This window comes from Musca autumnalis, unplaced genomic scaffold (genome assembly GCF_047663935.1).
Source record: "Musca autumnalis isolate F117 unplaced genomic scaffold, ASM4766393v1 scaffold_1, whole genome shotgun sequence".
Lineage (NCBI taxonomy): Eukaryota > Metazoa > Arthropoda > Insecta > Diptera > Muscidae > Musca > Musca autumnalis.
In genome coordinates this window covers 194,748,840-194,776,357 of record NW_027411644.1, presented here as the reverse complement: position 1 = coordinate 194,776,357, position 27,518 = coordinate 194,748,840, and the positions used below count along the sequence as shown (strand labels likewise).

At 37.5% G+C, this 27,518-nt stretch overlaps 2 protein-coding genes across 2 annotated transcripts; one reads left to right on the top strand and one right to left on the bottom strand.

Moving 5' to 3' along the window:
* The first annotated feature begins 1,705 nt into the window (after positions 1–1,705).
* Positions 1,706–26,065, top strand: btn (buttonless). The gene is made up of 3 exons (XM_073962734.1): positions 1,706–2,009; positions 20,397–20,605; positions 25,843–26,065. The coding sequence occupies exons 1-3, from the start codon at positions 1,706–1,708 to the stop codon at positions 25,909–25,911; spliced, it is 582 nt and encodes a 193-aa protein (XP_073818835.1). The 3' UTR covers positions 25,912–26,065.
* Positions 9,833–10,547, bottom strand: LOC141391022 (uncharacterized). Its single transcript, XM_073963939.1, has one exon. It carries the CDS (start codon positions 10,413–10,415, stop codon positions 9,852–9,854), a length of 564 nt encoding a protein of 187 aa, XP_073820040.1. The 5' UTR covers positions 10,416–10,547; the 3' UTR covers positions 9,833–9,851.
* Positions 26,066–27,518: the final 1,453 nt, after the last annotated feature.

Sequence of the window (27,518 nt, the reverse complement as noted above, 5' to 3'; positions counted from 1 at the left end):
ATGTTGTCAGCGTTTTGAAATGCGAAGAAACGTAATCCGGGCCTAGGTAAAGTAAACACATTTTTGGATTTTACTTGGTAAAAATCGAAAGTTTGGTTTTATATTTGACATAAAATGTATTGAAGTTTCAGAATACGGTTTCGAAAATCATTTTATGTCGAAAACTGTGAGAAATTATGAAGAAAAATGAAACTGTACAAGTTTTCTTACTGTCTGCGTACGACTGAAATTCTACGCTTACTTTGAACGAGGGTTATAGCTTCCAAATAATGGTTTTTACTTCTTGAAAATTATATTTCTTTACCGAAGGATCCAAAATGAGTACAGAAATGTCAAAAGAATGAAGTAAATTTTCCAGGAAAGAACGTGGGGTAACCTTTTGAAGAAATTCATTATTTCTGGGGAAATGTTCTTCCTGAAAAATTTATTATTCCTCGTAATTTCCGATATGTCTTGACATAAAATGATTTTTGAACCCGTATTCTAAAACTTCAATACATTTAATGTCAAATATAAAACGAAACTTGCGATTTTCACTAAGTAAATACCAAAAAAGTGTTTACTTTACCTAAGCCCGGATTACGTTCCTTTGCATTCCCAAACGCCGACCAAATTTATTTTCATATTAGACCTCGAATATTGTTACAGAACGACCGCAATTAGCTATTTTCGTCCAAAATTCGGGAATAAATTACAATAGTTAATCATATCTAGCACATTTTTCTTAAGTATTTCAAATATTCGTCCGACATTTTATTCATGCAAAAATTTTAATAAAATTACCGTTATTTTTACATATTTCTATAGCAGAGGCATTCCAAAAGAAGAAAAGAACAAAAATATGCGGTATTTCGCTTTGAAAATCTTTAAAAACTCCAAATATATAGTGCTTATAGGTGTACGAATACGAACTTTGCCGCCCACATAGGCGCCATCTACACCTAAATGAAGAAATAAATTAAAAATTTGTTTTGTTATTCTTAAATCTTTCTTCGTTATGGTAATTCCTATCAATTATTTCATATTTGCACATAAAATATAGAATTAATAACGATTTTATTAATTTTTTAGGGGTGTACGAATATGAACTTTGCATACTGTATATGTTTTTTCTAAGTGTAGCTGTTCTCATCCATTGTTTACAAACATAATAAGTGTATAAAATGTATATGATCATTAGCTCTATTGACACATATCGACCACACTATACACCCTCCGGGTACTTAGCATATGATTTACAATACTTCTTTTGTCTAAAGAAACACAAACAACAACAGATTGTAACACATCAAATATAAAGTGACAGCAGACTCAATGCCACCACATGTAAAGATGTTCAGCCATATGTTTGTGTAGTTCCTCCAACTTCTAATCTAAAAAACATATGGACCAATCAAAACTTAACTTCATTATGACACAGACTCAAATAACCAATCAAAACACAAAGATCACACCCACTCAAAGAAGATGTCACATGGATCATGGAGGAGAAAACAAATTTGCACAAAGTCATGACAGACAATGTCACAACCTCCATTCATTTAGTTTTCTTTTGGTATCAATGGTGTTTAGTTGGTGTATATTTAATATACTACTTTAAGTAAAAGAAAAAAAAAGAAGTCTCAAAATGCAAACAAATTTGGAAGATTTTTTATTTTGTGAAAATTCCACGGAAACATATTCTTCCTATAATCATTATCATGCTATGCAATGTGACAATCAAGCCGTGTCCAATCAAAATGATCATAATGCGTATCGAGATATGCATCATTATTATATGAATCAATTTAATCAAACTTGTATTGGAACATCACCACCGTGTGTAACTTCTACATCAGATCCGTCAGTGATATGTGATCGAAATAACTCGTATTCATATTCGTATAATCAAAATTATACACAATTCGATGGAAATTTATTATCACCAAGCAGCGCCCAGCAATATTGGAATGTTGAAAGTTGTGAACAAAGTCTGGCGACATCATGTCGAAAGGATTTGAAATCTGAAGGTAGGTTTTGCTGATTTAAAGATAAACATCAACAGGACCTACATATGTATGTAATATAATCAATCATAAAAATAACGAACGGCCTAGCGTTTACTACATATCCGCCTTTCCGTATAGCTTTTCTTCACTATAAGCTACTATTAATAGCTTTGTTCCCGTACTTTTTAATAGTAAAGCTTGTAAAGGAGAGAAAGAGAGAAAAAATTGTTCTCACACAAAAGTTCTTTCAAAAAGTTCGCGAACGAAAAAATGGAAAAACTGTCAAAAAAGCTGGAACAAATGTCAAAGTCGGCGTACCAGCCAATCAGATGCCGGCATCCATGTTACTATTTTTACAGGCTCAAATTTGTCGAGTAAAAAGTTTTTAAAGAGATCCTCATTCAGCGCCATTTTTGTTTAAAGAGAAGTGAACATTTTACAACTTTTTTGTGTACTGTAAAGGGTTTTCGGGTAAAATGTGTAAAAGTCGTAAAAATTGTAAAAACTTTTTAGTTCTGGAACAAAGCTATATTAGCTATATTATAGCCCGTTTCCACGGTACGTCGTTCGTTCTCTATTCGTTGTTCGACCCATAACTACGAATAAATTACTTATTTCCCCACACAAAATTCTATGAATGAACGACGATTTTTCTACGTTGTTCGATTAGAAATACTCTCTGAACGACGAATAAGTATGTCCCATCCCTAACAAATGAGAGAATTTATCGAAAAAAAAATTATGACATGTTTAAATTCAAAATTGAAAAATTTGTTGAAAAGACAAAAATTTTTAGAACAAAGGAAAAAGATGAATGAAAATTAATGAACTAAACATTTTATATACACAGTCTTACATAAAATATATCTCGGACACCCAGACACATTCGCCAAAACAATAAAATGTATAAATTTTGCTGCTAATTCCATAAATTGTACGATAATACTCATATTTCCTTGGGGCGTATGTATACTTTTGTAAGTATCATTTTTTGGTTTTTGTAAAATTTACCGTTATTTATATTATGGAATATACTATTGTTGTATTAAATATTGTTTATTAGTGAGACGAAATAAATCTGTGTACTTGGAATTTCATAAATATCATTACTTTTTCTAAAACCCGAGATTTATGGGGCGTACGTATACTTATGTAAGACTGTGTAGATGCAGAAGGAAGATGGTTGTGTTTCCTTCTTAATTCCACACACACTTCTTGTCCATTAGTTCAAAAACGCGTAAAAAATCAGAAACAGAAAGGAAACAAATAACTGAAAGTCCGTATACACAAACATTGTTTAGAAAAATATATTGAAAATACAAAATTATTCAAAATTTATGGAAAAAATGAATGAAATGTGTGTAGATAAATATAGAAGATACATTTGAAGGAAAGTCTATTGATTTTCCTACCCATTTAATGTATATGTATTTTATGTGTTTTCGGTTCAAATTTTCGTGAAAACAAAAAAACAAATATGAAGGAAATTTTGTTTATGTTTCTGTTAATTACGAATGGTGTCGTGGAAACGGGTTAATTCGTGTACGTCGTTCGACAGGCGAACAACGTAATTGAAACGCTCGTGTGAACATGACATTAGTCTGTTTCAGAACTGAAAGAATCAACTTTTTTTTCGATGTCATAAAGGAAAAATTGTTTTCGTAATAAAAATTAGTAGCTCCTTACAGGTTGCGGGACAGACATATGGTATGTTCCTTTACTTTTGAAAATGGTAAAAGTGGCAAAAGTTGTGCACTGCTCTCATATCAATTGTATGGTTTTAAAAGTAAAGGTAGGTATTGTCAAAAGGATTTTGGGAGGTATTGATTTAAATTATTTTCTATCATTTTTATAACCCTATCTGAGGAAATAATGCTGCAGTCGACGGCGTAAGAAATTAGGTCCACATTGGTGTGGGGGATGGTGTCTTAGCCACGTAGAAATTTAATAGAAGTGGGGATAGTACTCCACCTTGGGGTACCCCTTGCTTGTTCCTCCTTTGTTTGGACATTATAATTTGCAACCATATTTTTAGGGTATTGGGAGCGAGATCTCACTAATGTCGTTTAGAAGTGTTGTATGGCAGACCGTATCAAAGGCCTTTGACAGATATAAAGCCATCAGGATGGAGCAGTGTGTGTTCGCTATTTAATACTTCTGCGATTTTCGCCGAGATATCGCAGAGGGCTGTTGTGGTATTTCTCCTTGGACGAAAGCCTTTTGGTGTTCAGCGAGTTTGAAATGCTCAGTGAGGGAGGGAGTAATAAGAATGTTTATGGCGGGGGATAAGAGTGTAATGGTTTTCCAAGTTTTGGGAGGGGTATAATTTTCCTAGTTTTCCGTGTGTCAGGGATTTCTACCGTCGTTGTGTACAGTTTAAAAATGTGTGTAAGGAATCGGATGCCATGTGGTCCTATGTTTTTTTAGCATTTTGGTCGCTAGGCCGTCCGGCCCTCCATGTGGTGAACAGAATTGCCGTAGATTTAGTGACGGATATTTGCATATTCCTTGCGTGGAAGAATGTGGTAAGATCAGTCAAATAGCAAATCAGCGCTTCACACATGACATCAGGGAAGGTATCTGACCCAATATCGTACAAATATCCGTATACGTTACGACCTCAATTCCGTTTGGAGCTGGTGGAATATAGGAGAGGTAGATGTTTAACAGTTCTGGAGATATAACCAAAACTTTGAGGACCGACTTCACTCTACTGGGCATGGACTTCTTGTTCCCGAATTCCATGTACGACTTGCGCCCAAACATATAATTGATTATCCAACGGATGATGGGCAACTTGATAGATATTTCTAACGTTGGGGAGGATTAAACCCTTGAGGCTTTGCTACGGGCAAAAGCGAAATCGATCTGTACGTTTCACCTCTGTTGGCATCCTTGCCTGGTTTTAGTAGCATTGTGGTCCCACTACTGAAGCCAGGCAATGATGCCAGCAGAGGTGAATCGTACAGACCGATTTCGCTTTTGTCGACCGTAGCAAAGACCATTGAGGATTTAGTCCTCCCCAGTGTCAGAAATAGCTATCCAGTTGTCGATCATCCGTTAGATAATCAATTATATTCCCAGACTTCGGCAACGATTTGGGTGGGTAGCCACAGGTAGAGAACTGTAGTAAGATACTCGACTCCCCGCTCACCCAGTGGTTTCAGCATTACCATGGACATTCCATCAGGGGCCAACGCTTTGGATGTTTTAGCGTTCCTGTTGACATCATCAATTGTAAATTGCGGCGTTGTACTCTTCTCTTCGCCCTGTAACTGCGCACCTCTTCGTATCAGTCAGCGTAACGTCGCCAAACATAACTGAGGTTCTATCTTCCTTCTTTCCAGGGTTCGAGGGTGGGTGCCAGCAGAGGTGAATCGTACAGACCGATTTCGCTTTTGTCGACAGTAGGAAAGACCCTTGAGCCTTTAGTCCTCCCCAGTGTCAGAAATAGCTTTCCAGTTGCCGATTATCCGTTAGATAATCAATTATATTCCCAAACTTCGGCAACGATTTGGGTGGCTAGCTAAAAGTTGAGAACTTTAGTGATATACTCGACTCACGGCTCATCCAACTGTTTCAGCATTACCATGGACATTCCACTAGGGCCCAACGCTTTGGATGTTTTAGCGTTCCTGTTGACATCATCAATTGTAAATTGCGGTGGCTCATCTTCTGCAGGAAGAGATCTAATGCGACGTTGTACTCTTCTCTTCGCCCTGTAACTGTGCACCTCTTCGCATCAGTCATCGTAACGTCACCAAACATAACTGAGGTTCTATCTTCCTTCTTTCCAGGGTTCGAGGGTGACATAACCGTTGCCCACAATTCAATTATTCCGGTTCCAATGTTGAAACTCTTCATATGTTTTAGCCACTTAACCGTTGCCCACAATTCAATTATTTCGGTTCCAATGTTGCAACTCTTCATATGTTTTAGCCACTTTTTCCGCTTATGCTCACCGTCCAACCTGTTAACTTCCCGTGTCAGCTCCCTTACTCTGCAATCACTGAGGTTTGCACGACGAAACTCATAACATTAATTTGTTAATCCGGTCACTCATAACAGTCATTTGCTAATCCGTCACCTCTGTGGGAGATTTGATCTCACTTCGGGAATTTAACCAGCAAGAACATGTCGAGCGACTGCGGCAGTAATGATGTCTCGAAACGTCCATTCTGCTACCCGAACATCAGAGGGCTTGGGCAGATCTCTGAAGCGGTGATTAGTGAATTCTTAGAAACTCAGCCAATTAGCTTTCCTATGATTAATGAATGTCTGGCGTTCAGAGGTGATGGAATTGGGCGGTCTGCTGATGGAGACAGTTATGGGGGAATAGTCTGACCCAAGAGAATAGACGAGTTGCCAGCTGACGTCATTTGTCAGACCAGGTGGCGCGACGGCTATTTTTGGCGAACTGTGACACTCGCCACTAATTCTGGAGGGGCAAAACGTAGAGCTATCTATCTGATCAATCCGATGACCGAATGTCCCACCCCATAAGCAATAATATTTTCTGGTTCCGCTCGGTTTTTGCATTTTTAACCTGGTATTCAGCTATTTATTAATGGATACACATACAAAAAACCTTATACATATATGAAATTTTGTGGCGATCGGTTAACGTTAACCCGTGCCACCGGAGCGATCTTTGTTGCCATAGTAATTTGTATGGGGACAAAGGTGCATTACTATGGAAACAAAGATCGCTCCGGTGACACGGGTTAACGCTAACCGATCGCCACAAAATTTCATATATGTATAAGGTTTTTGGATCAAATGGAAAAAAATTAAGAGGTAGGCCTTTCAAAAAAATTGCCTTCTTTTTGGGCAGCCCTAATAAATATAAACGTTGGGCGCCTTTTTTCTTAGTTTTGTTTCATTTCTTATCTCTGCCGCGCCTAATACAACTTCAAACCCCCAATTTGACAATAGTTGAATCAATTGTATGTATTTATTCACCTCATGTTGACAGAGATATACCCTCAGCATCTATGAACTGAGACTTTCAGCCATTTACAGATCGAATTGACCGGCCTTTTCCCTAAAAAGTATGTATGTTTTGGGAGCCTTTCTGAATTTTAGGGCCTTTTTTGGTGGCTTATAGGGTATTTATCTCAACAATTGTGGACGCTCCGTTCTGCTAATAAATTTGATTTGATTTTAAAGACGCAGAAGTACTGAACTTTTGCATAATAGGTAACTGTATCATTTCATTTAACTTATCTCATATTGGGAGTCCTTCCTTTCGATATTTATCCCGCCGTCATTTTAGTTCGTCATCGTGAGATTGAAAGGTCTTTATGAAGCATGGATTTTGCCCACGAAAAATATAAAATTGCCGTAAACAGGACCACATATAAGGTTTTTGGATCAAATGAAAAAAATTGAAGATGTAGACACTTAAAAAAAATGCCGTTTTTTTGGGCAACCCTAATACATAAAAACGTTGGGCTCCTTTTTTCTTAATTTTGCTTCATATCACATCTCTGCCCCGCCTAATACCGCAAATTTTACAAATGTTGAATAAATTTTATTTATTCATCTCATGTCAACAGAGATGGGCGGATTGAATTGATCGGCCTTTTCCCTAATAAGTATGTATGTTTTGGGAGCTTTCTGAATTTTGGGGCCTTTTTTTGGTGTATAAACTTGCCGACAATATATCGAAACTTATAGGGTATTTATCTTAACGATTGTGGACGTTCCGTTTTGCTAATAAATTTGATTTGATTTTAAAGACGCAAAAGTACTGAACTTTTGCAGAATAGGTAACTGAATCATTTCATTTTGGGAGTCATTCCTTTCGATACTTATCCCGCCGACATTTTAGTTGGTCATCGTAAGATTGAAAGATTTGTCGGAAGCATTGATTTGTCCACGAAAAACATAAAATTGCCGTAAACAGGACCACATTCAGTTAAAATGTCCATAGGATCCTCGATTTTGTGTCGTTGGTATACACGGTGCTATTGAAACAGCTATAACTAGAAGATGCTTACACCTGGGAAGTTTTTGCGGATTCTGAAACTACAATGTTCATAGATGAGAAAAATCAAAAAACAAAAAAAATTAAATAAATCACGATTCATGTTGACATTTTTATGGGTTTGTTAGGATTTCACGATTTTACTTAGAAACAGCAAGTCCTATCGAAATATCACTAAAGAAAATGTTGTAGCTATGAAAATTCTCTAAAAGATTGACTTTTATGGTATTTTCGTAGGTTTTACCGTTATTGAGATATAGAAGTTCAAATTGGGACAATGCACTACCTTATAAAACAAGTCCATACATGGTGCGCCTTAACTAACTTTAAGTGAAAGCCGCATACACCTGGGAATTTTTTGCGGATTTTGAAACAGCAATCGCGGTCAAATTTCACATGTTTAGGTTTTCGCGATTTTGCACAAGTCATATCGAAATGAGGCTAAAGAAAATGCTATAGTAGTGAAAATTCTGTACAAGATTGACCTGCATAATATTTTCGTAGGTTTTACTGTTTTTGAGATATAGAAGTTCAGATCAATCATTCAGGTAGCTGTGAAAATTCTCTACAATATTGGCGTTCGTAGTTTTTACCTATATTGTACCATTTTTGAGATATATAAGTTTAAGTTGGGAAATTGTAGCCATGACACTGTTTTATAAGGAGACGATACAGTCAGTGCATTGTCCCAATTTGAACTTCTGTATGTCAATAACTGTAAAACCTACGAAAATACCATAAAGGTTAATCTTGTAGAGAATTTTCATAGCTACAACATTGTCTTTAGTCTTATTCGGATAGGACTTGCGGTTTCCAAGCAAAATCGTGAAAACCTAAAAAGCTCCTAAAAATGTCAACTTATATCGCGATTTATTTAAAAAGCGCTTCTTTGATTTTTCTCATCTATGAACATTGTAGTTTCGGAATCCGCGAAAATTTCCCAGGTGTAAGCATCTTCCATTTAAAGTTGCTTCAAGAGCACCGTGTATACCAGAAGAAATATTGTGATGAACAATGTTCGGACCAAATTGTTTAGTCCCTTCGAGAGTTATCGTGTGCACCACTTTAGCGAAGAATAGGGTACCAGAAGGAGTGGACCGATATGCTTCATATTCGAACTCGATCTAAGTTTATAAAAAATATTACGAGGAACAATTTTTTTGATACATTACGGATTAATCGTTAGCTCCATCCAGACCGGAGTAATCGTCTCCAAATTGTTTGAAACGGATTTCGTCCAAACATAAGTTTTGCCTAAACTATTATTTCGATGAGACATTTTTCTATCGTACGAAAAAAACCAAATTGCATCTTAATACACTTCTCGTTTTTGTTCTCAGGAAAAATGATGATATTAATAGGTCTGTTCGTTTACTCAATAATTTGTACAAATTTGTACAAGTCCAGTAACTTCTTGTAATCGACTTAAACACATTTTACACTTGTACTTAAAACAGGTGTTTTGGGAGTTTATGTCATTTATTTGGCAGATATTGCATGGAATTAAGTGTAAAATGAGTTTAAGGTCTTTTACATTGTACTGTAGAGTAAACGAACAACATCCAGTAACAATTTTTTTAAAAATTAGTTAGTAAACGAACACACACAATGTTCAAATCCAATCCAACAGACACAATATCTGTAATTGTATATGTATTTTAAAATTTTTATTAATTTTTCATTTTAATAATTCCTATAAAGTGCTAATGTTAATGATATATAACTTACAATACTAACAATGGAACAAAGATTTGTGCATACATAGATAAAATAAAAACAATTTTCAATTTAGTTCTTTGGTTTGGTTTTACCAAATACATATGTATGTATGTGTGTAGTTTTGTTCTTAAGAAAGAAGCACTAACGGCACTACGCTAACTCCTTGCTCCTAAGGTACGACTTATCACCAATGCGATTAGGAAAACTTGTATTACACCCAGTGATGGATGCTGATGTTGTTGTGGAGGAGAACTGTTACAGGCATCAGCATCACTGCAACTCTGCAAACAACCATGAACATAACGGTCATCATAATAGAACTTTCCACAATGAGACATACGTATGATTTCAGTGTCCGTTGTAAGGGTACCACTGTCCAAGGCACATCCTCGCACTGTTATCGTTTCTCCCGTATCATCATAGTATCCGGCAATTTTTATACACGCAGTTGCTGGAAATAGGCCATCTCGACCCTTACGTCCTCCCATACAGGGCGACTCTAGTATGGATGTTGAGTAGTTATTATGAAATGGATCATCACAAGCCTTATTACTGCCATTTTGAGAGACACATTTGAAGCAGTCAATTCCTTCGACATTTGTTATAAATGCTGTCGATATCACGATAATAATTGAAAATAAGCTCACAAGTTTAGCGGTGCACAACATTCGTTGGTGCATTCGTTTGTAGTGTGAAATGTTTACGGAACTTTTTTCCATTGTACACCTACTATTGCTGGTGGCGTAAAAATGCACTTCACTATTCCGCAGACGATTTTTTAATTCAGAGATTTTCAAAATTTCCACATCTTTCTTTGGGTATTTTTCTTTTTGTATATTTTTTCGGAAAAGTTTATCTAATAGTGATGAGCGTGAGTGGAAAATTCACTTGTGCTGCACTGAATTTGGTACTTTTATGGGGATGAAAGTATAGAAGATATGTACGTTTGGTGGTTGAATTACTGTATAAGAAAGCGAGAAAAATGTTGATATCATAAACAGTACGCCTAATTACTCTATTCATAGGCAAACACACTTAACAAAATACTAAAAATACAATACAAATACAAAATACTAAAAAACACAATAATTCATATATTTCAAGAATGCCAGCATGGTATAAGAATAAAGGTAGTTCCATGCTAACATCTGATTTAAATTTTTTTCAATTTTTGAATTTGAAGTACATTCATTGTCACTCTGAATTTGACACAGAATGCTTACATGCATATGTGTGTGTTTACATGTATACATAAGTTTGAATGTACTTAAGTGCAAATGTCAGTTTTTTAATTTTGATTTGATTTTTTAAATTGAAATGAAAAATTGTTGTTTACAAATTAGATTTTCTCGGTCGTCAAAAAGTGCAAAAGACAAATAGATATTGAAAAGCCTTCTATTGATGTACCCTTCACTGTTCCCGCTGTTGGTGGAACAACATATTAATGCACATTTGAAGAAATCCATCCCAAATATGAAGAAATCCCTCGTTGCTGATGATTAGGTTGTTTACCCAACGAACCTGAAATGATTGAGACAAACATCGATCTGTTCTTCGTATTCCGGCTGCGTTATTTGACGGGCCAAACAACAAGAATCTGTCGTCCGCCAGGGGCTAGAAAACACAAAAAAATTGGTAAAATCAGTAAGGAATGCAAGCCCTTTGCAGCTGGTCTGTTCTTGTCAACGAGATTTTCGGAGTAGAAACCCAAGCTTTGGATGACGTCATGGAGCACTTATACAAAGCGGTTAAGCTTTGTTTCAATAGTGTGTGACTAAACCGTATCTAACAAATTTAAAAAAGTGAAATATCATTTGTTATTTTTAAGATCTCTTTATTAATAAAAAGTAACTAAAAAGAACTATATATTTATATCTATACTAGCGCACCCGGCGAACTTCGTCTCGCTATTAAGGAACAAAAATTTCATACAACAACTCAATTTTCGATTTTTCCAATTTTCCGACTTTTCCAGAGGGATTTTCCTAAATTTTCTTCCGTAAAGACCTTCTCCTCGAAAATGCGAATAACTGACAAACAATTTTACAGAAATCGGCCTAGCCGTTCTCATTTTATGAATTACTATACATTTTTTACACCATTTTTATATATATAGATAGATAACACAAAACTAATGGTGTCGTAATTGTAAAAAAAACGTCTAAATTATTTAACAGCAGGTCTACCTAGTCTGGTGGTAATGGTCGTGAATGTTTTTGCTTCAGCTGCGATTGTTGCAATATTGACCACATGCAATTGTTGCTAGTGGAGGTGTTGGCGCAGGCCCATTGTCAATATGTATTGATAATTTTGTTGTTGTTTTTGTTGCAAAGCAAATATGTTCGTATATTTTATTCGGTTATCTGATTCTGGTTCCTCCGTGTCCTCAATTCTGCAACCTGAAATGCAACCTCTCGTGTGTGCCTTGATAGCTGAGGTTCTTCTGCGGCGATGAATGTGGTTTCCAAGTACGACATTCAAACTGTAACTTTGTGTTGTCTGTACAACTGCATCAGCTTGAGTGCTATTCAAGCATGTCTGATAGGCTCGTTGATCTACAGATTCTCGAACCTCTCTCTCCAGATCATAAAGATATCTCCCGTGACATGACTGGGTGGGGATCGTGGCAGGGATGCTCAAGGCGGTAACTCCCAAGCAGGTACTGCATCGGCAACATTTGGTGTGTTGACGGACCGGTAAAATCTGTGCCTCATCATGAAGATGGTCCGCCGGTGACATGAGTTGCAGAGGCTGCATTCTGCCAGGTTTGAATATTCTTCCACTGCGCAGCGCAAACATTTGCATAACACGCTAGCTCCGCATAACTAACCACAAACCGGTCTATTGCTTTGTGAGAGGTCAACAATTTTTTTGTCAGCAGCACAAGTGCTACCGGCCAGAAACTTGAGGATCTCGATCCTACGTCTGATCTTATCGCAAATAGGTTATACCCAATATTTGGCGTAGTTAGTGGTAGAAATCAGTACACCATCGACCGATATGTTTAGTTGGAACGTTATACCAGCCGTCCAAGTGGTAAACAGTGCGGCAAAGGATTTAGTGGTCCGCCATCAATGACTTCTAAAAAGAAACTCAGTTTTGGTAAATACCTGCAGATTCTGTTTTATTTCGGTAAAAGTTCAAAAAAATCGTTGTTCCACCGCATCTATAAGAGAGGAAATGTTGAGACTAGGATGTTCAAAAGTGTTTTTTTCATAAGGGCGCCTTACCAGTCAGAGCATTAGTTTAATTATCCAATATTTCTTGTTTTACAAATACAAAAAAATAATAAACAACTTTGTTTTTATTATGAAATGTCATGCCGCATTTGACACGCTCCCGTACAGACAAACAGTGTTGTATTTATCCAAATTTGACAGATGCGACTACCTTCTATTATTCTACCATGGAATGCCAGTTGGGCGGTTTTTATTTTGGAACATGTGAAGATAATATTATAGAATTTGTACAAATAAGAAGCACAAATTCTTTCAGAAAGAGTCTACAGAAGCACAATTTCTTTAAGAAAGGGTCTATTTAAGCAGTCTTTCTTTTAGAAAGGGTTTATAGAAGCGTCCTTTCTTTCAAAAGCGGTCTATATAAGCAGTACTTCTTTCAGAAAGGATCCATATAAAACCACCTTCTCTTTCAGGTAAGGTCTATAGAAGCACCCTTTCTTTCAGAAATTTTCTCAGGAAGGGTCTATAAAGGAGTTTTTCCTTCAGAAAGGGTTTACTTTCTTTCAGAAAGGTTCTATAGAAGCCCGATTTCTTTTACAAAGGGTCTATAGAAGCCCCATTTCTTTTACAAAGGGTCTATAGAAGCCCCATTTCTTTTACAAAGGGTCTATAGAAGCCCCATTTCTTTTACAAAGGGTCTATAGAACCCCATTTCTTTTACAAAGGGTCTATAGAAGCCCCATTTCTTTTACAAAGGGTCTATAGAAGCCCCATTTCTTTTACAAAGGGTCTATAGAAGCCCCATTTCTTTTACAAAGGGTCTATAGAAGCCCCATTTCTTTTCCAAAGGGTCTATAGCCCCATTTCTTTTACAAAGGGTCTATAGAAGCCCCATTTCTTTTACAAAGGGTCTATAGAAGCCCCATTTCTTTTTCTTTCAAAAAGCACCTATAGAAGCACCCTTTCTTTCAAAAAGCACCTAAAGAAGCACCCTTTCATTCAGAAAGGACCTATAGAAGCACCCTTTCATTCAGAAAGGACCTATAGAAGCACCCTTTCATTCAGAAAGGAACTATAGAAGCACCCTTTCATTCAGAAAGGACCTATAGAAGCACCCTTTCATTCAGAAAGGACCTATAGAAGCACCCTTTCATTCAGAAAGGACCTATAGAAGCACCCTTTCATTCAGAAAGGACCTATAGAAGCACAATTTCATTCAGAAAGGACCTATAGAAGCACCCTTTCATTCAGAAAGGACCTATAGAAGCACCCTTTCATTCAGAAAGGACCTATAGAAGCACCCTTTCATTCAGAAAGGAACTATAGAAGCACCCTTTCATTCAGAAAGGACCTATAGAAGCACCCTTTCATTCAGAAAGGACCTATAGAAGCACCCTTTCATTCAGAAAGGACCTATAGAAGCACCCTTTCATTCAGAAAGGACCTATAGAAGCACAATTTCATTCAGAAAGGACCTATAGAAGCACCCTTTCATTCAGAAAGGACCTATAGAAGCACCCTTTCATTCAGAAAGGACCTATAGAAGCAACCTTTCTTTCAAAAAGGACCTATAGAAGCACCCTTTCTTTCAAAAATGACCTACAGAAGCACCCTTTCCTTCAAAAAGGTCCAATAGAAGCACCCGTTCATTCACAAAGGACCTATAGAAGCATCCTTTCTTTCAAAAAGGACCTATAGAAGCACTCTTTCTTTCAAAAAGGACTAATAGAAGCACCCTTTCTTCCAAAAAGGACCTATAGAAGCACCCTTTCTTTCAAAAAGGAACTATAGAAGCACCCCTTCCTTCAAAAAGGACCTATAGATGCACCCTTTTCTTCAAAAAGGACCTATAGAAGCACCCTTTCTTTCAGAAAGGACCAATAGAAGCACCTGTTCTTTCAGAAAGGAACTATAGAAGCACCCTTTCTTTCAAAAAGGAACTATAGGAGCACCCTTTCCTTCAAAAAGGACATATAGAAGCACCTTTTGTTTCAAAAAGGACCTATAGTAGCACCCTTTCTTTCAGAAGGGGTCTATATAACCAGCCCTTCTTTCAGAAAGGATCCATAGAAGCACCCTTTCTTTCAGACATGGTCTATAGAAGCACCCTCTCTTTCCGACAGGGTCTATAGAAGCACCCTCTCTTTCCGACAGGGTCTATAGAAGCACCCTCTCTTTCCGACAGGGTCTGGAGAAGCACCCTCTCTTAAAAAAGCACCTATAGAAGCACCCTTTCGTTCAAAAAGGACCTATAGAAGCACCCTTTTCTTCAAAAAGGACCTATAGAAGCACCCTTTCTTTCAGAAAGGACTTATAGAAGCACCTGTTCTTTCAGAAAGGAACTATAGAAGCACCCTTTCTTTCAAAAAGGAACTATAGGAGCACCCTTTCCTTCAAAAAGGACCTATAGAAGCACCCTTTGTTTTAGAAAGAGTCTTTACAAGCACCCCTGCTTTCAGAAAGAGTCTTTAGAAACACCCCTTCTTTCAGAAGGTTCTATACAAGCACCTTTTCTTCCAGAAAGGGTCTTTAAAAGTACCTCTTCTTTTAGAAAGGGTCTATAGAATCCGCCTTTCATTCTATAGGGTTCTATAGAAACTTCTTTCAGAAAGCGTATATAGAAACACCCTTTCTTTATATTGGATCAGGATCTAATTTTGGGAGTCATTCCAAGCAGACGTTAACAGGGCCATCTCCTTTCTGTCAGCGGGGGTGTATAATCAGCACTTCTTTCAGAAAGGATACATAGATGCACCCTTTCTTTCAGAAAGGGTCTGTAAAGTCACCCTTTCTTTCAGATAGGGTCTATAGAAGCACTCTTTATTTCAGAAATTTTCCTAGAAAGGGTCTATAAAAGAAGTTTTTCCTTCAGAAAGGGTCTACTTTCCTTCAGAAAGGGGTCTACTTTCCATCAGAATGGGCCTATAGAAGCCCCATTTCTTTTACAAAGGGTCTATAGAAGCCCCATTTCTTTCAGACAGGGTCTACAGAAGCACCCTCTCTTTCCGACAGGGTCTATAGAAGCACCCTCTCTTTCCGACAGGGTCTGAAGAAGAACCCTTTCTTTCAAAAAGCACCTATAGAAGCACCCTTTCTTTCAAAAAGCACCTATAGAAGCACCATTTCTTTCAAAAATGACCTATAGAAGCACCATTTCTTTCAAAAAGGACCAATAGAAGCACTCTTTCTTTCAAAATGGACCTATATAAGCATCCTTCCTTTCAAAAAGAACCTATAGAAACACCCTTTCTTACAAAAAGGAACTAAAGAAGCAACCTTTCTTTTAAAAAGGACCTATGGAAGCACCCTTTCTTTTAAAAAGGACTTATGGAAGCACCCTTTTTCAAAAAGGACCAATAGAATCACCCTTTCTTTCAAAAAAGACCTATAAAAGCACCCTTTCTTTCAAAAAGTAACTATAGAAGCAGCCTTTCTTCCAAAAAGGGTCTATAGAAGCATCCCTTCTTTCAAAAAGTGCTTATAGAAGCACACTTTCTTTTAGAAAAGGTCTTCAGAAACACCCTTTCTTTTAGAAAGTGTTTATAGAAGCACACTTTCTTTCTGAAAGGGTCCATAAAATTACCGATTCGTTCAGGTCGGGTCTATAGAAGCAGCCTTTCTTTCAGATAGGGTCTATAGAGGCACCCTTTCTTTTAGAAATGGTCTATAGAAGCAGCTTTTCTTTCAGAAAGGGTCTATAGAAGCAGCCCTTTTTCAGAAAGGGTCTATAGAGCAGCCAATATCACCCATATACGTTAACGTGACTGCAACAACAACATATGTTCTCTTTATTCTCATCTGTCGTGGTTTAGCAAAGGAAAGACTCGCTCAGAGAGACTAATACACAACATATTTTGAGCGCCGCCGCTATAGACGAACCATTTCTTTCAGAAAGTATCTATAGAAGCACCCATTCTATCAGAAGGGGTCTATAGAAGAGTCTTTAGAAACACCCCTTCTTTCAGAAGGTTACATAGAAGCACCTTTTCTTCTAGAAAGGGTCTTTAAAAGCACCTCTTCTTTTATATCCCGGTTACACTTAACCGGATTAACCCAGTGGGTTTGGATTTCAAATGTCAATTCCATAGCGCAAACGTCAAATAAATCCTCGCGAAGTGGGTTAACCCGGCAAAAAACTCTAGTGTAACCGTACTTTTAGAATGGTTCTATAGAACCCGCCTTTCATTCAGAAAGGTTCTATAGAATCAGCCTTTCTTTTAGAAAGAGTATATAGAAGCACCCTTTCTTTATATTGGATCAGTATCTAATTTTTTAAGTCATTCCAACCAGACGTTAACAGGACCATCTCCTTAAGGGGAGTACACACTAACAGTCAAAACTGACAGTCAACGTACTTTAAGGACAATTTCCCGGCAAATAACAACTTTTATTTGGCTAAAAATGTTTGAAATACAATATTTACGATATTATTTAGAGATTATAAAAGAAATTTTTCAATTAGGCTTTGATATTCACGAAATAGACCTCGATGACTGTCAGTTTAGCTTGTCAATGTGTACTTTACTTTACTACAGTTTCTTGCCACCCAATAATGACACAATTTGGTACAGTTTAAAGAAAATACTATTACCATCACTGTCTACTGGTGTTGTCATGCCTTTACAGCGCATGTGTAGGAATTTCCAGGAATGACTGGAAACCACAGGCATAAACAAAATAACAGGGGAGACGGCACTGTAAATGGCAGGGGTGCATGTACTTGCCTTCGTATTAACAAATGTTGTTTATTTTAGAAGAAATGAGATTAATTCAAAATAATTGAATGGAAAAGAAAACAACACATTACCTCACATTGACCCCGTTCCTTGAATGTGCCAATCAATGTACATATAGTTGTGGATGTAAATGAAATATCCAATTCTTTTGCATTCTTAATGCAAAATAATTAAACAAAAAACATCACCAAATATTTTATTTTTGTTCCTTTCAAACAAGTTCAGATATTTCATTTAAACTACAAACGCATCAAGCCTATCGGTAGTGATATCATTGGCAATGTTCCAGTTAGTAGCTCGTGTAATAATAGTTCCACTATCTCTAATTATGGACTTCAACCTAATATTTGAAATGAAAAATTACTGCCCAAATTCAAAAGAGTAGGTTCTGAAAAACGTCTATATAAGTAACTTAACTTCCATTATTTGAAAATTCGATAATGCTATTGGTGTCTGTAATGGTTGAGTTTACTTACTTAGTTGGACCTCTACAGATCATTTGTCATATAAGCCGAACAAAGATAAGAATTCCATTCCTCTACTTGTTCCCTCTATCCAAGCCTTGGCCTTCCCGTGTTTATACCTCTTTTTAGGGGGTTCATAATCGCTTATTGTTATTACGCCAAACGCCATGTGTCATCGATCCTTGCCCTACAGGAATTCAGACGGCTGCACCATCCCTAGCTTAGTAGAGCCAAAACTACTCTGGTTTGTCGAGGCAGCTTACGCTTCTCTGCTGCGATAGGACCGCATTCACACGTAGTTGTTTATGACATCTGCGTCTGCATCCATGTAAATGCTATATACATCTGCTTGATAGGCTTGTTGATCTATGGATTCCCTTTTGCAACGTTGGACATCTCTTTCTACATCATGAAGATCCCTCCCCACATGTCTGGGTGGGGGGTCCTATCCACCATATGGTGATTAGGATGACTCTTGCGGTAACACTCGAGCAAGTACTCCAACGAAGGCAAGCCATTGTGTTGCTGTACTGGAAGAATCTTTGTCTCCTCATGAAGATGGTCCACTGAAGACATGAGAAGCCTGTTGCAGTTCTCAGTTTCACTCTAAAGACCTCAGCACATAGGGCCCGTTGAGCTCCGCGTTACAACAAACGCATGACAACTTCTAGAACAAACTTGTTTGATGTTTGAAACACATGACGCGGCTCACAACGGACCGTATGTGCCGAGGCCTTTTGGAGCTTGGACTTCTTGTACCTGAATTTCACGTACGAATTCCATGTCACTGTCCTATCACACGGACGACTCTGGTTGAGTTATCTAAAAATCTGTGTGGAGATGGGCAGTGCTGTTGTCGTGCTATGCTGCTTACGGAACCCATGCTGATGATCTGCAACTGTATAGCTATTTCTGACTATGGGGAAGACTAAAGCCTCAAGGGTCTTTGCTACGGACGGCAAAAACGGAATCGGTATGTACTATTCACCTTTGCTGCCATCCTTGTCTGGCTTCAGTAGCGGTACCACCTTGCCCATTTTCCAGACTCAGGGAGCGATATGGATGACTAGCGACAGATTGAGAACTTTAGTGAGATACTCTACTCCCGGCTCATCCAGTTTTACCATGAAGATTCCATCAGGGCCCAACGCTTTGGACATTTAAGCGTTTGGTGTGAATCATCATCCATTGTACATTGTGGTGGTTCATCCTCGGCAGGAAAAGATCTAGTGCGACGTAGTACTCCTATCTTCGCCCTGTCACTCAGGGAGTGCTCGACAAACTGTCGATTGAAATAACTTCCGCACCTATTCGGGTCAGTCAGCGTAAAGTCGCCAAACATTAGGGGTCAAATACATTACGGTCCGTTGAGTTACGCGTCGCGCGTTATAAACACCAACCACATGAAAAATGTATAAGTGATGTCAAGTTTGTTCTTGAAGTTTTCTTGTGGTCGTTGTAACGCGGCACTCAACGGACTGTATGTGCTGAGCTCTTTACTGAGGTCCTATTTTTCTTTTTTTCCAGTGTTCGAGAGCAATGTAACCGTTGTCCAAAATTCTCTTATTCCGGCTCCAATGTTGCAACTCTTTAGATGGTTTAACCATTTGTTCCGCTTATGCTCACCGACTAACCTCTTAATGCTTGGTTTACATTTACGAAATATACTCGATTTCAACTGTGACACTCTCTGCTAAATCTGCTAGGGGTGTCCTCATTGACCGTGCAAACCGTGGAGCTATCAATCTGCTCAGCCAGCACTATACCCCGGTCGTGTCCCCCAAGACCAGGCGGTAATGACCTTCCAAAAGCGAGCTAATATTGGGCCTATAACCTGAAGTACAGCTATTAATAGGCGGGATTTATACGTTCAGCAACTCTACCTCGGCAGTTTCACACCTGACAGCTACCTCCATGCATTCCGTGTACGGTTCGTTGGAGCCAGGCTCAAGCGTGATAGGTCTGTATTGAACAGACGGCAATACGAGTGCTAATACTCCCACCTTACAATCCGAATAATTCTAATTTCAAATGGAATAAGTCGAATTTCAAATGGAATTCGCGAATTACAAATGATATGTTACGAATTTCAAATAGAATTCTCGAATTAAAATTAAAGTAATTCGAATTACATCTGGAAAAGCTGTATTCTCATAAATTTCATGTGAAATAAATAGACATGTTAATCATGATAATAGCCGTTAGTGTATATAAATATCGCATCTTATTATGCAATGTAGTTAATAAATCTCCAAAATCAAATAATCCCTCCGTTTTTTATAATAACTATAAACAAATTTAAATGTTTTCATTATTTTCAGAAGCACTTATCCCAACCGAATCCAAGCAAATGTCAAATATTGTAAATACATTATTGCCACCTCCAACAGTTTCATCGAGCCGTAAAGAACGAACAGCATTTACAAAGGAACAAATTAAATCACTAGAAAAGGAATTCCAGCACGCAAATTATTTGACGCGCCTAAGGAGATATGAAATTGCTGTGGCCTTGGATTTGACAGAAAGACAGGTAAATAAATATCAAATTAAAAATATTAAACTTTTATAAAATAAAAAACAAAATGTTAGTTGGAGATGCTGAGCATTGATCCCCGTACCTCACACATGCTAAGCTCCGTGTCTATCTTGTGTTTTGACACAACTATGGCACAATTACACAGGTAGTGGTATCACACCAGCAGTTCGAATATGAAAAGTCAAATCCCTTTATAAAAAATATTTTTGTTTTAATTTTCCCAACAACATAAAGAAAATTTTGACATAACATATTGTTACGAATGTAACTGATAGGTTTAAGTTAGTTTAGTTTAATTTCCGTTAATTTAAAAATTTGAATTGTAACGTAAAGTTTTTATTACGCAGTTACTTTATTTAAGCAACAACAACTACCATGTAGAACTCTCTTCATCATTCTAGTCGTTACATTACCTTTTGTTAATGTTCTTTTGTTTGTTTTGTTTTGCAACAATAATGTAATTATCGTTTAGTTCCTACTTCTTGTATTTCGTGTAGTTGTTTGTTGTTGTAGTTACGTCATTACTGTGCTTGTATGTATGTGAGTATGGATGTTCGCTTAGTGCGAATGTGAGTCTGTGTGTTCGCTGCACAGATTCGAGTTGTTGCCATATTTCTAGATATTTCTAGACCAAGGAGATTTTGGGTATAAATAGAGTTACGAATGGCAACATTGAGTAGTTGTGAATTTTATACCGAAGTGTAAACATCGACTAGTAAAGAAGTAAAGTAAAGCTGTGTACTTAGCTATAACAGACAGCTCCGAATAAGTGTAATAAAGTAAATGAAGCATTGTAGAAACGTAATCTAAAACGAACCCTGTTTTATTTGGTACAAATCGTATCGGGGAATAAAACAACGTCTACACGGACATTAGTTAAATCTAATTCCGTAACAATTGGTGTCAGCAGTGAGATTACGATCATCCTACAATGAAGTTTAAGGATCTACGAGTGGAAGACTTGAAGAAGGAGCTAAGTAAGTTGGAGTTGTGTTCTACTGGCAACAAGGCCGAACTACAAAAACGCTTGTTGGAAGAGTTCGAGCGCCGTGGAATGAACATCGATGAATATGAGTTCGACGGTAAGGAGGAAGTCGAGTTATCGGCAAAGGGCGAATCCAGCGTTGAGGAAGTTTCGTCGGTAGCTGCCAGGGGTGACGATTTGAAATCAATGCTGGATATGATAATGCAGGAAATTAATAAGAAAAGTGAAGAAAATTCCAAAATGATGGAGAAATTAGACGCTAAAATGGACGAAAATTCTAGAAAGAATGAAGAAACTTCCAGACTTATGATGGAAATGAAAGCAGAAAATTGCAGAATGGTTGAAGAAAATTCCAGAAAGAGCGAAGAAAATTCCGGAAAATTAGAGGAAAAGTTGGAGGAGAACTCTAGAAAAATCACCGAAAACTTAATGGCAGAAAATTCTAGGATGTTTGAAGAAAATTCAAGAAACTTAAAAGAGGAGTTGGAAGAGAATTCTAGAAAAATTAACGAGAAACTCGAGAACATCACGATAGTGATTGAAAAGAGAGTAGAAAACATGGAGGTGCAAATTAAAGAGTTGGATAAAAAGATTTTGTCTGTTGACGAGAAAGTTCTGGCCCATGATGAGAAATTTGTGAACCTTGAGAAGAAAATGTCGGAACTGGAAATCAAAGGCGGCCCAGTGAGAGCTATTCATAACACGATAAAAATCAAGCCTCCAGTGTTCGACGGCTCTACCTCTTTAAATGTGTTCAAATTACAGTTCGAGACATTGGCTGCTAGAGATTCTTGGAACGACAACGACAAAGCGGTATCACTCCTTATGGCATTGAAGGGTGATGCTGCTGACGTATTACAGAGTATTCCCGCCGCTTCTAGGAACAACTATGGAGATATAATGGCTGCTCTTGAACGTAAGTACGGTAGTGAACACAAGCAAGAGATCTACCGAATGGAACTGAGGGGAAGAGTCCAGAAGCCAAATGAGACCTTACAAGACTTTGCGGCTGATATAGAGCGGTTGGCGCAGTTGGCATATCCAGGAGAGACACATCCATTGGTGGACCGCATAAAGATTGAGACATTTGCAAGTGGTATTCGTGATCCAGAGATAAAATTTGCGACGTATGCGGCACCGATAGGAACATTTGTAGAAACCGTGTCATTTGCCCTGGCCCAAGAAAACCGCGAGGATGCTGGTAAAACCTAAAGCCTACAACGTGAGGAGGCTGCAAGTTGAGGACAACAATTCCCAGACCGTTGTCGGTCCGCTAAAGGATGCACTAATGCGTGTGAAACGAGGGGCTGGTAAAACGAGAAAGACTTGCTACAAATGTCGTAAAGCTGGACACATTGCACGAGAATGCATATTGCAACGACCAAGGCTCAGATCCACCACACCGCCTTCAAAAAGCAACGACCAACCGGTGGCCAAGACTCTGCAAAGAGAGACATCAGGTGAATCAGATACAGCAAGTTCTGCTAATCACGAGGTGCCGCTGGCAGAGGATGAAAACGATGGTCCCACAATTTCTATAGCCATAGTCCAGCAGAAGAATCACAACTTGACGGTTAAAGGCTTCGTCAATGGTGTATTGCGTACCTTGACATTGGACACCGGTGCAACAAAGTCCATTATTAGACCGGATTTAGTAAAAGGGAAGGTATTGCCGTTAAATGGAGTTAAATTGCGGACGGCCACAGGCGAGACTGCAACGGTGCATGGAAAGGCCTACCAAAGGCTGAGCATGGGTAGAAAATCGGTAAATTTCGATTTTGTAGTGGCCGATATTATGGACGAAGTTATACTTGGTGTAGACTTCATGATTGCCTTCGATATAAACCTGGACATAAAGCACCGTGTGATGACTTGGTCCAATGTGGAAATACCGATAAGTGTGGGCTACAACGAGAAAAGCAAACATCGCCCAAAGGCTGTCGATGTCCGTACGCTGAAGGTGGAAGCCGCAGACAATTGGCCCGTAGAAAAGCGGAAAAATCCAGCAACGAGGACGAGAAAGCGAAGATGTACGTCGAGGAAAGGTCCATCGAAAAGCGGCCGTACAACAAGGAAGGAAAAGTCCGATGAAGACCAAGTGGCACTTAGGGAGGTGACCACAAAGAAAGAAGGTATAACGTCAGGATTCCTGGAGAGAAAGCAACGTCGTCCAGAAGAGCAAAAATCCAAAGCTGACGCAGTAGAGGGTACATCTAAATCAGTTGCCACCACTACGGAACGAGAACTGCGTCTAGTCAAGAGGAGCAGGCTTAAGCGGGAGGCAGTGTTACCAATGCCCATACCACAGAGAGGGAACTGTGCCTATTCGGGACGAACAGGCTTAAGCGGGAGGCAATGTTACGAATGTAACTGATAGGTTTAAGTTAGTTTAGTTTAATTTCCGTTAATTTAAAAATTTGAATTGTAACGTAAAGTTTTTATTACGCAGTTACTTTATTTAAGCAACAACAACTACCATGTAGAACTCTCTTCATCATTCTAGTCGTTACATTACCTTTTGTTAATGTTCTTTTGTTTGTTTTGTTTTGCAACAATAATGTAATTATCGTTTAGTTCCTACTTCTTGTATTTCGTGTAGTTGTTTGTTGTTGTAGTTACGTCATTACTGTGCTTGTATGTATGTGAGTATGGATGTTCGCTTAGTGCGAATGTGAGTCTGTGTGTTCGCTGCACAGATTCGAGTTGTTGCCATATTTCTAGATATTTCTAGACCAAGGAGATTTTGGGTATAAATAGAGTTACGAATGGCAACATTGAGTAGTTGTGAATTTTATACCGAAGTGTAAACATCGACTAGTAAAGAAGTAAAGTAAAGCTGTGTACTTAGCTATAACAGACAGCTCCGAATAAGTGTAATAAAGTAAATAAAGCATTGTAGAAACGTAATCTAAAACGAACCCTGTTTTATTTGGTACAAATCGTATCGGGGAATAAAACAACGTCTACACGGACATTAGTTAAATCTAATTCCGTAACAATATTCAAAATTTTACGGTGCTACAATATTGGTAATTGTGCCATGGACACACTCTAATGTATTTCAGTTATGGGTATTTTACACGATATGTTTTTTACATATGGGTTATATACAAAATGCATTTGCAAAGTGACAAGAGATATGTAAAATAACATATCCTCCCAGCAAAAAAAAATGGAAGTGGTGCAAGTTGGAGTGAGGATTTCATTACATGCATGGATGCGCTTCCAGTGGACTAATGAAAAAGGCAATCCTTTTCCTCACATTTGGATTACATCCAACAAGCACTTTTATGTAATACGGCGTTTATATTATAGTTTTTTGCAGGGTTAACCTTCTTTATGAGGATTTGTTTGAAGTATATACAATGGAAATGAAATTTGAAACCCAGACCCACTGGGTTAACCTTGTTATATATAAACGGCCTATAAGAATAAAACTAAAATGTCTTATTAATGGCCTGTTCCCGTACTTTACAAAGTGGTAAAAGTCGTAAACGATTTTCATACAAATTTTGTGTACGGGAACGCAAAACTCGTAAAAGTGGTAAAAATTGTAAAAATGGAGTGCTTCCTAGCTGCGTGCTGCGGAAGCAAAATGGAGTGCTTCCTAACTGCGTGCTGCGGAAGCAAAATGGAGTGCTTCCTTTCTGCGCGCTCCCTTGTAAAATTCACTGAGGAATTCATAGAAAAAGAAGCACTTCGTGACACTTGCACCAGTGATTTAACTGCTTCCGTGGATGCAAACTTTTTGCTGGGCTGTAAATAACCCTTTAGACGAACATCGACATGTGTGCATCATAGCGAGTACAGGACGTATACTATGTTTACATTTACGAAATCCACTCGATTTCAACTGTCAATTCCATTGTTCAAACGTCAAATGAAATCTACTCGACTTCAGATGAGTTTTCATTTGACGTATACACAAAGGAATTGACAGTTGAAATCGAGTGGATTTCGTAAATGTAAGCATAGTATTAGCCGGGGTAGTGGACAAGGCCACATGCAATGAAGTAAGTTATGGGTACTTTACACGATATGTTTTTTACATATGAATTGTCACTTTGCATATAAATTTTGTATGGGAGAAGTTACAACTCATATGCAAAAAACATATCGTGTAAAGTACCCATTAATATTCTCACATGTTTTTTTTACAGAGGTATTTTTAAAATATAATCCGTAATTCAATATCAATAATAATTTATAAAGATGGAATAAGAATTATCTTTTTTATTCTTTTCAGGTGAAAGTGTGGTTTCAAAATCGACGAATGAAATGTAAACGTTTAAAAATGGATACAACAAATAATTAATTGGTCTGTTCCTTTACTTTTCAAAATGGTAAAACCGGCAAAAGTAGTAAAAGTTGTAAACTGTTCCCTTATGAATTGCATGTTGTCTGAAGTAAAGGAACGCTTTTCGAGTAAAAAGTGGCAAAACTTGAAGATTCTTGCACGTAAAGGAACAGAGCTAATATGTGTGTTCGTTTACTCAAAATTTGTACAAATTGTTACTGGATGCTGTTCGTTTACTCTACAGTACAATGCAAAAGACCTTAGACGATTACAAGAAGTTGCTGAACTTGTACAAATTTGTACAAATTGTTGAGTAAACGAACACACCTAATATATACTCTACATACTGTACCCTTGTACTCAATAATTTATGTATATTGTAATTTAAAGTTAAAATTTTAATAAATATTTTTAATATGTAAGAAAACCTGTTTTTTGTTTTCTTTCTAATTTATTGTTCAGCTGAGGCCAAAACTGATTCAGCTCTGTGCTGATTTTTCTGCTTTGCTATTTTTCCAACAAGACCGCTTATTTCTTGTATTTCTGAAATATTGCAAAACTTACAAACAATCTGGCCCAAATCTTAAAATCAACGAAACAGCCTATCAGATGCCAGCAAAAAAGCTACATACTAGTTTATGTGGTAGAAAATAGCAGAAGAGAGAAGGGTTATCAGTATTGGGGATTTTTCTCCAAATTAGTGAATTTTTATTAGAAATGCGAAAAATTTTCGACTTGGGGAGTTGGAAAAATTTTGGGGAAATCTGAAAAATGTTTGGGGATTTTTAGGGAATTTCTTTTTTGACTAATTATTTCAGATTATCTGAACTTTTTAAATTTCAGTACGAGAATAGTAGTATCGCACGCTTAACGCACAGTTGTAATAATTTATAACAGCTTTGATGGGTTATCATGCGGTTCGGCAACTGAACGTATACTAGAACAGTGTGTTGAATTGAAATAACATTTTCCATCAGTTTAACTGCTAAAGGGGCCTTAACTGCAGAAATGATTTCTGGATTAATTGGCGATGATGAAATTTAACTTTATTTAACATTCATGACTCCAGTTATAAAAGAGATAAAAATGCTTAATGTAAGTTTTAGAAGCGATGAAATGTACCCGGGGAGAGCTAATGATAAATTGCTAATATGCATTTTCTCCTGTGCACTCGAATTTTGAAACCATATATAAAAGATGAAGAAGATATTCAGCCCAATCATGAACATCATCTCACCGTGAGTTTTCTCACTCTCGCCTCCTCCCTTATTATAAACATCATAAGGGAGAACGAAACTCACGTTCGTGAGAAAAGTAGCTATCATAAATGTAAAAAAAGTGAGAATGTGAGGCACTTTTCTCTCACTACAGAAATCAAGGTGAGTTGAACAAAAAAATGTAAATATGGACATTTTTTATAGAAAAAAATCGACGAAAACGAATATTTTGCATTTGTAATGATAATTAATTGCATTTATTTGTGTTTTCCGTTGAAAGTAACAAATAAAAAACAATCAGAAATTATTTTGGAAACTGTACATGTTCATCCGTGTTTTAATGAAGCAAGGAAGACCTCAATCAAGTTTCGCGTAATTTGGAGTCGGAGTTGAAGTTGGCCAACATTT

What these genes read in the sequence shown, in the direction of transcription:
- btn (XM_073962734.1), top strand. Translation starts at nt 1,706, where the DNA reads ATGCAATGTGACAATCAAGCCGTGTCCAATCAAAATGATCATAATGCG. An exon ending in AAAGGATTTGAAATCTGAAG is followed by an intron (nt 2,010 to 20,396) that starts GTAGGTTTTGCT and finishes CATTATTTTCAG; the next exon opens with AAGCACTTATCCCAACCGAA. An exon ending in TGGATTTGACAGAAAGACAG is followed by an intron (nt 20,606 to 25,842) that starts GTAAATAAATAT and finishes TATTCTTTTCAG; the next exon opens with GTGAAAGTGTGGTTTCAAAA.
- LOC141391022 (XM_073963939.1), bottom strand. Translation starts at nt 10,415, where the DNA reads ATGGAAAAAAGTTCCGTAAACATTTCACACTACAAACGAATGCACCAA.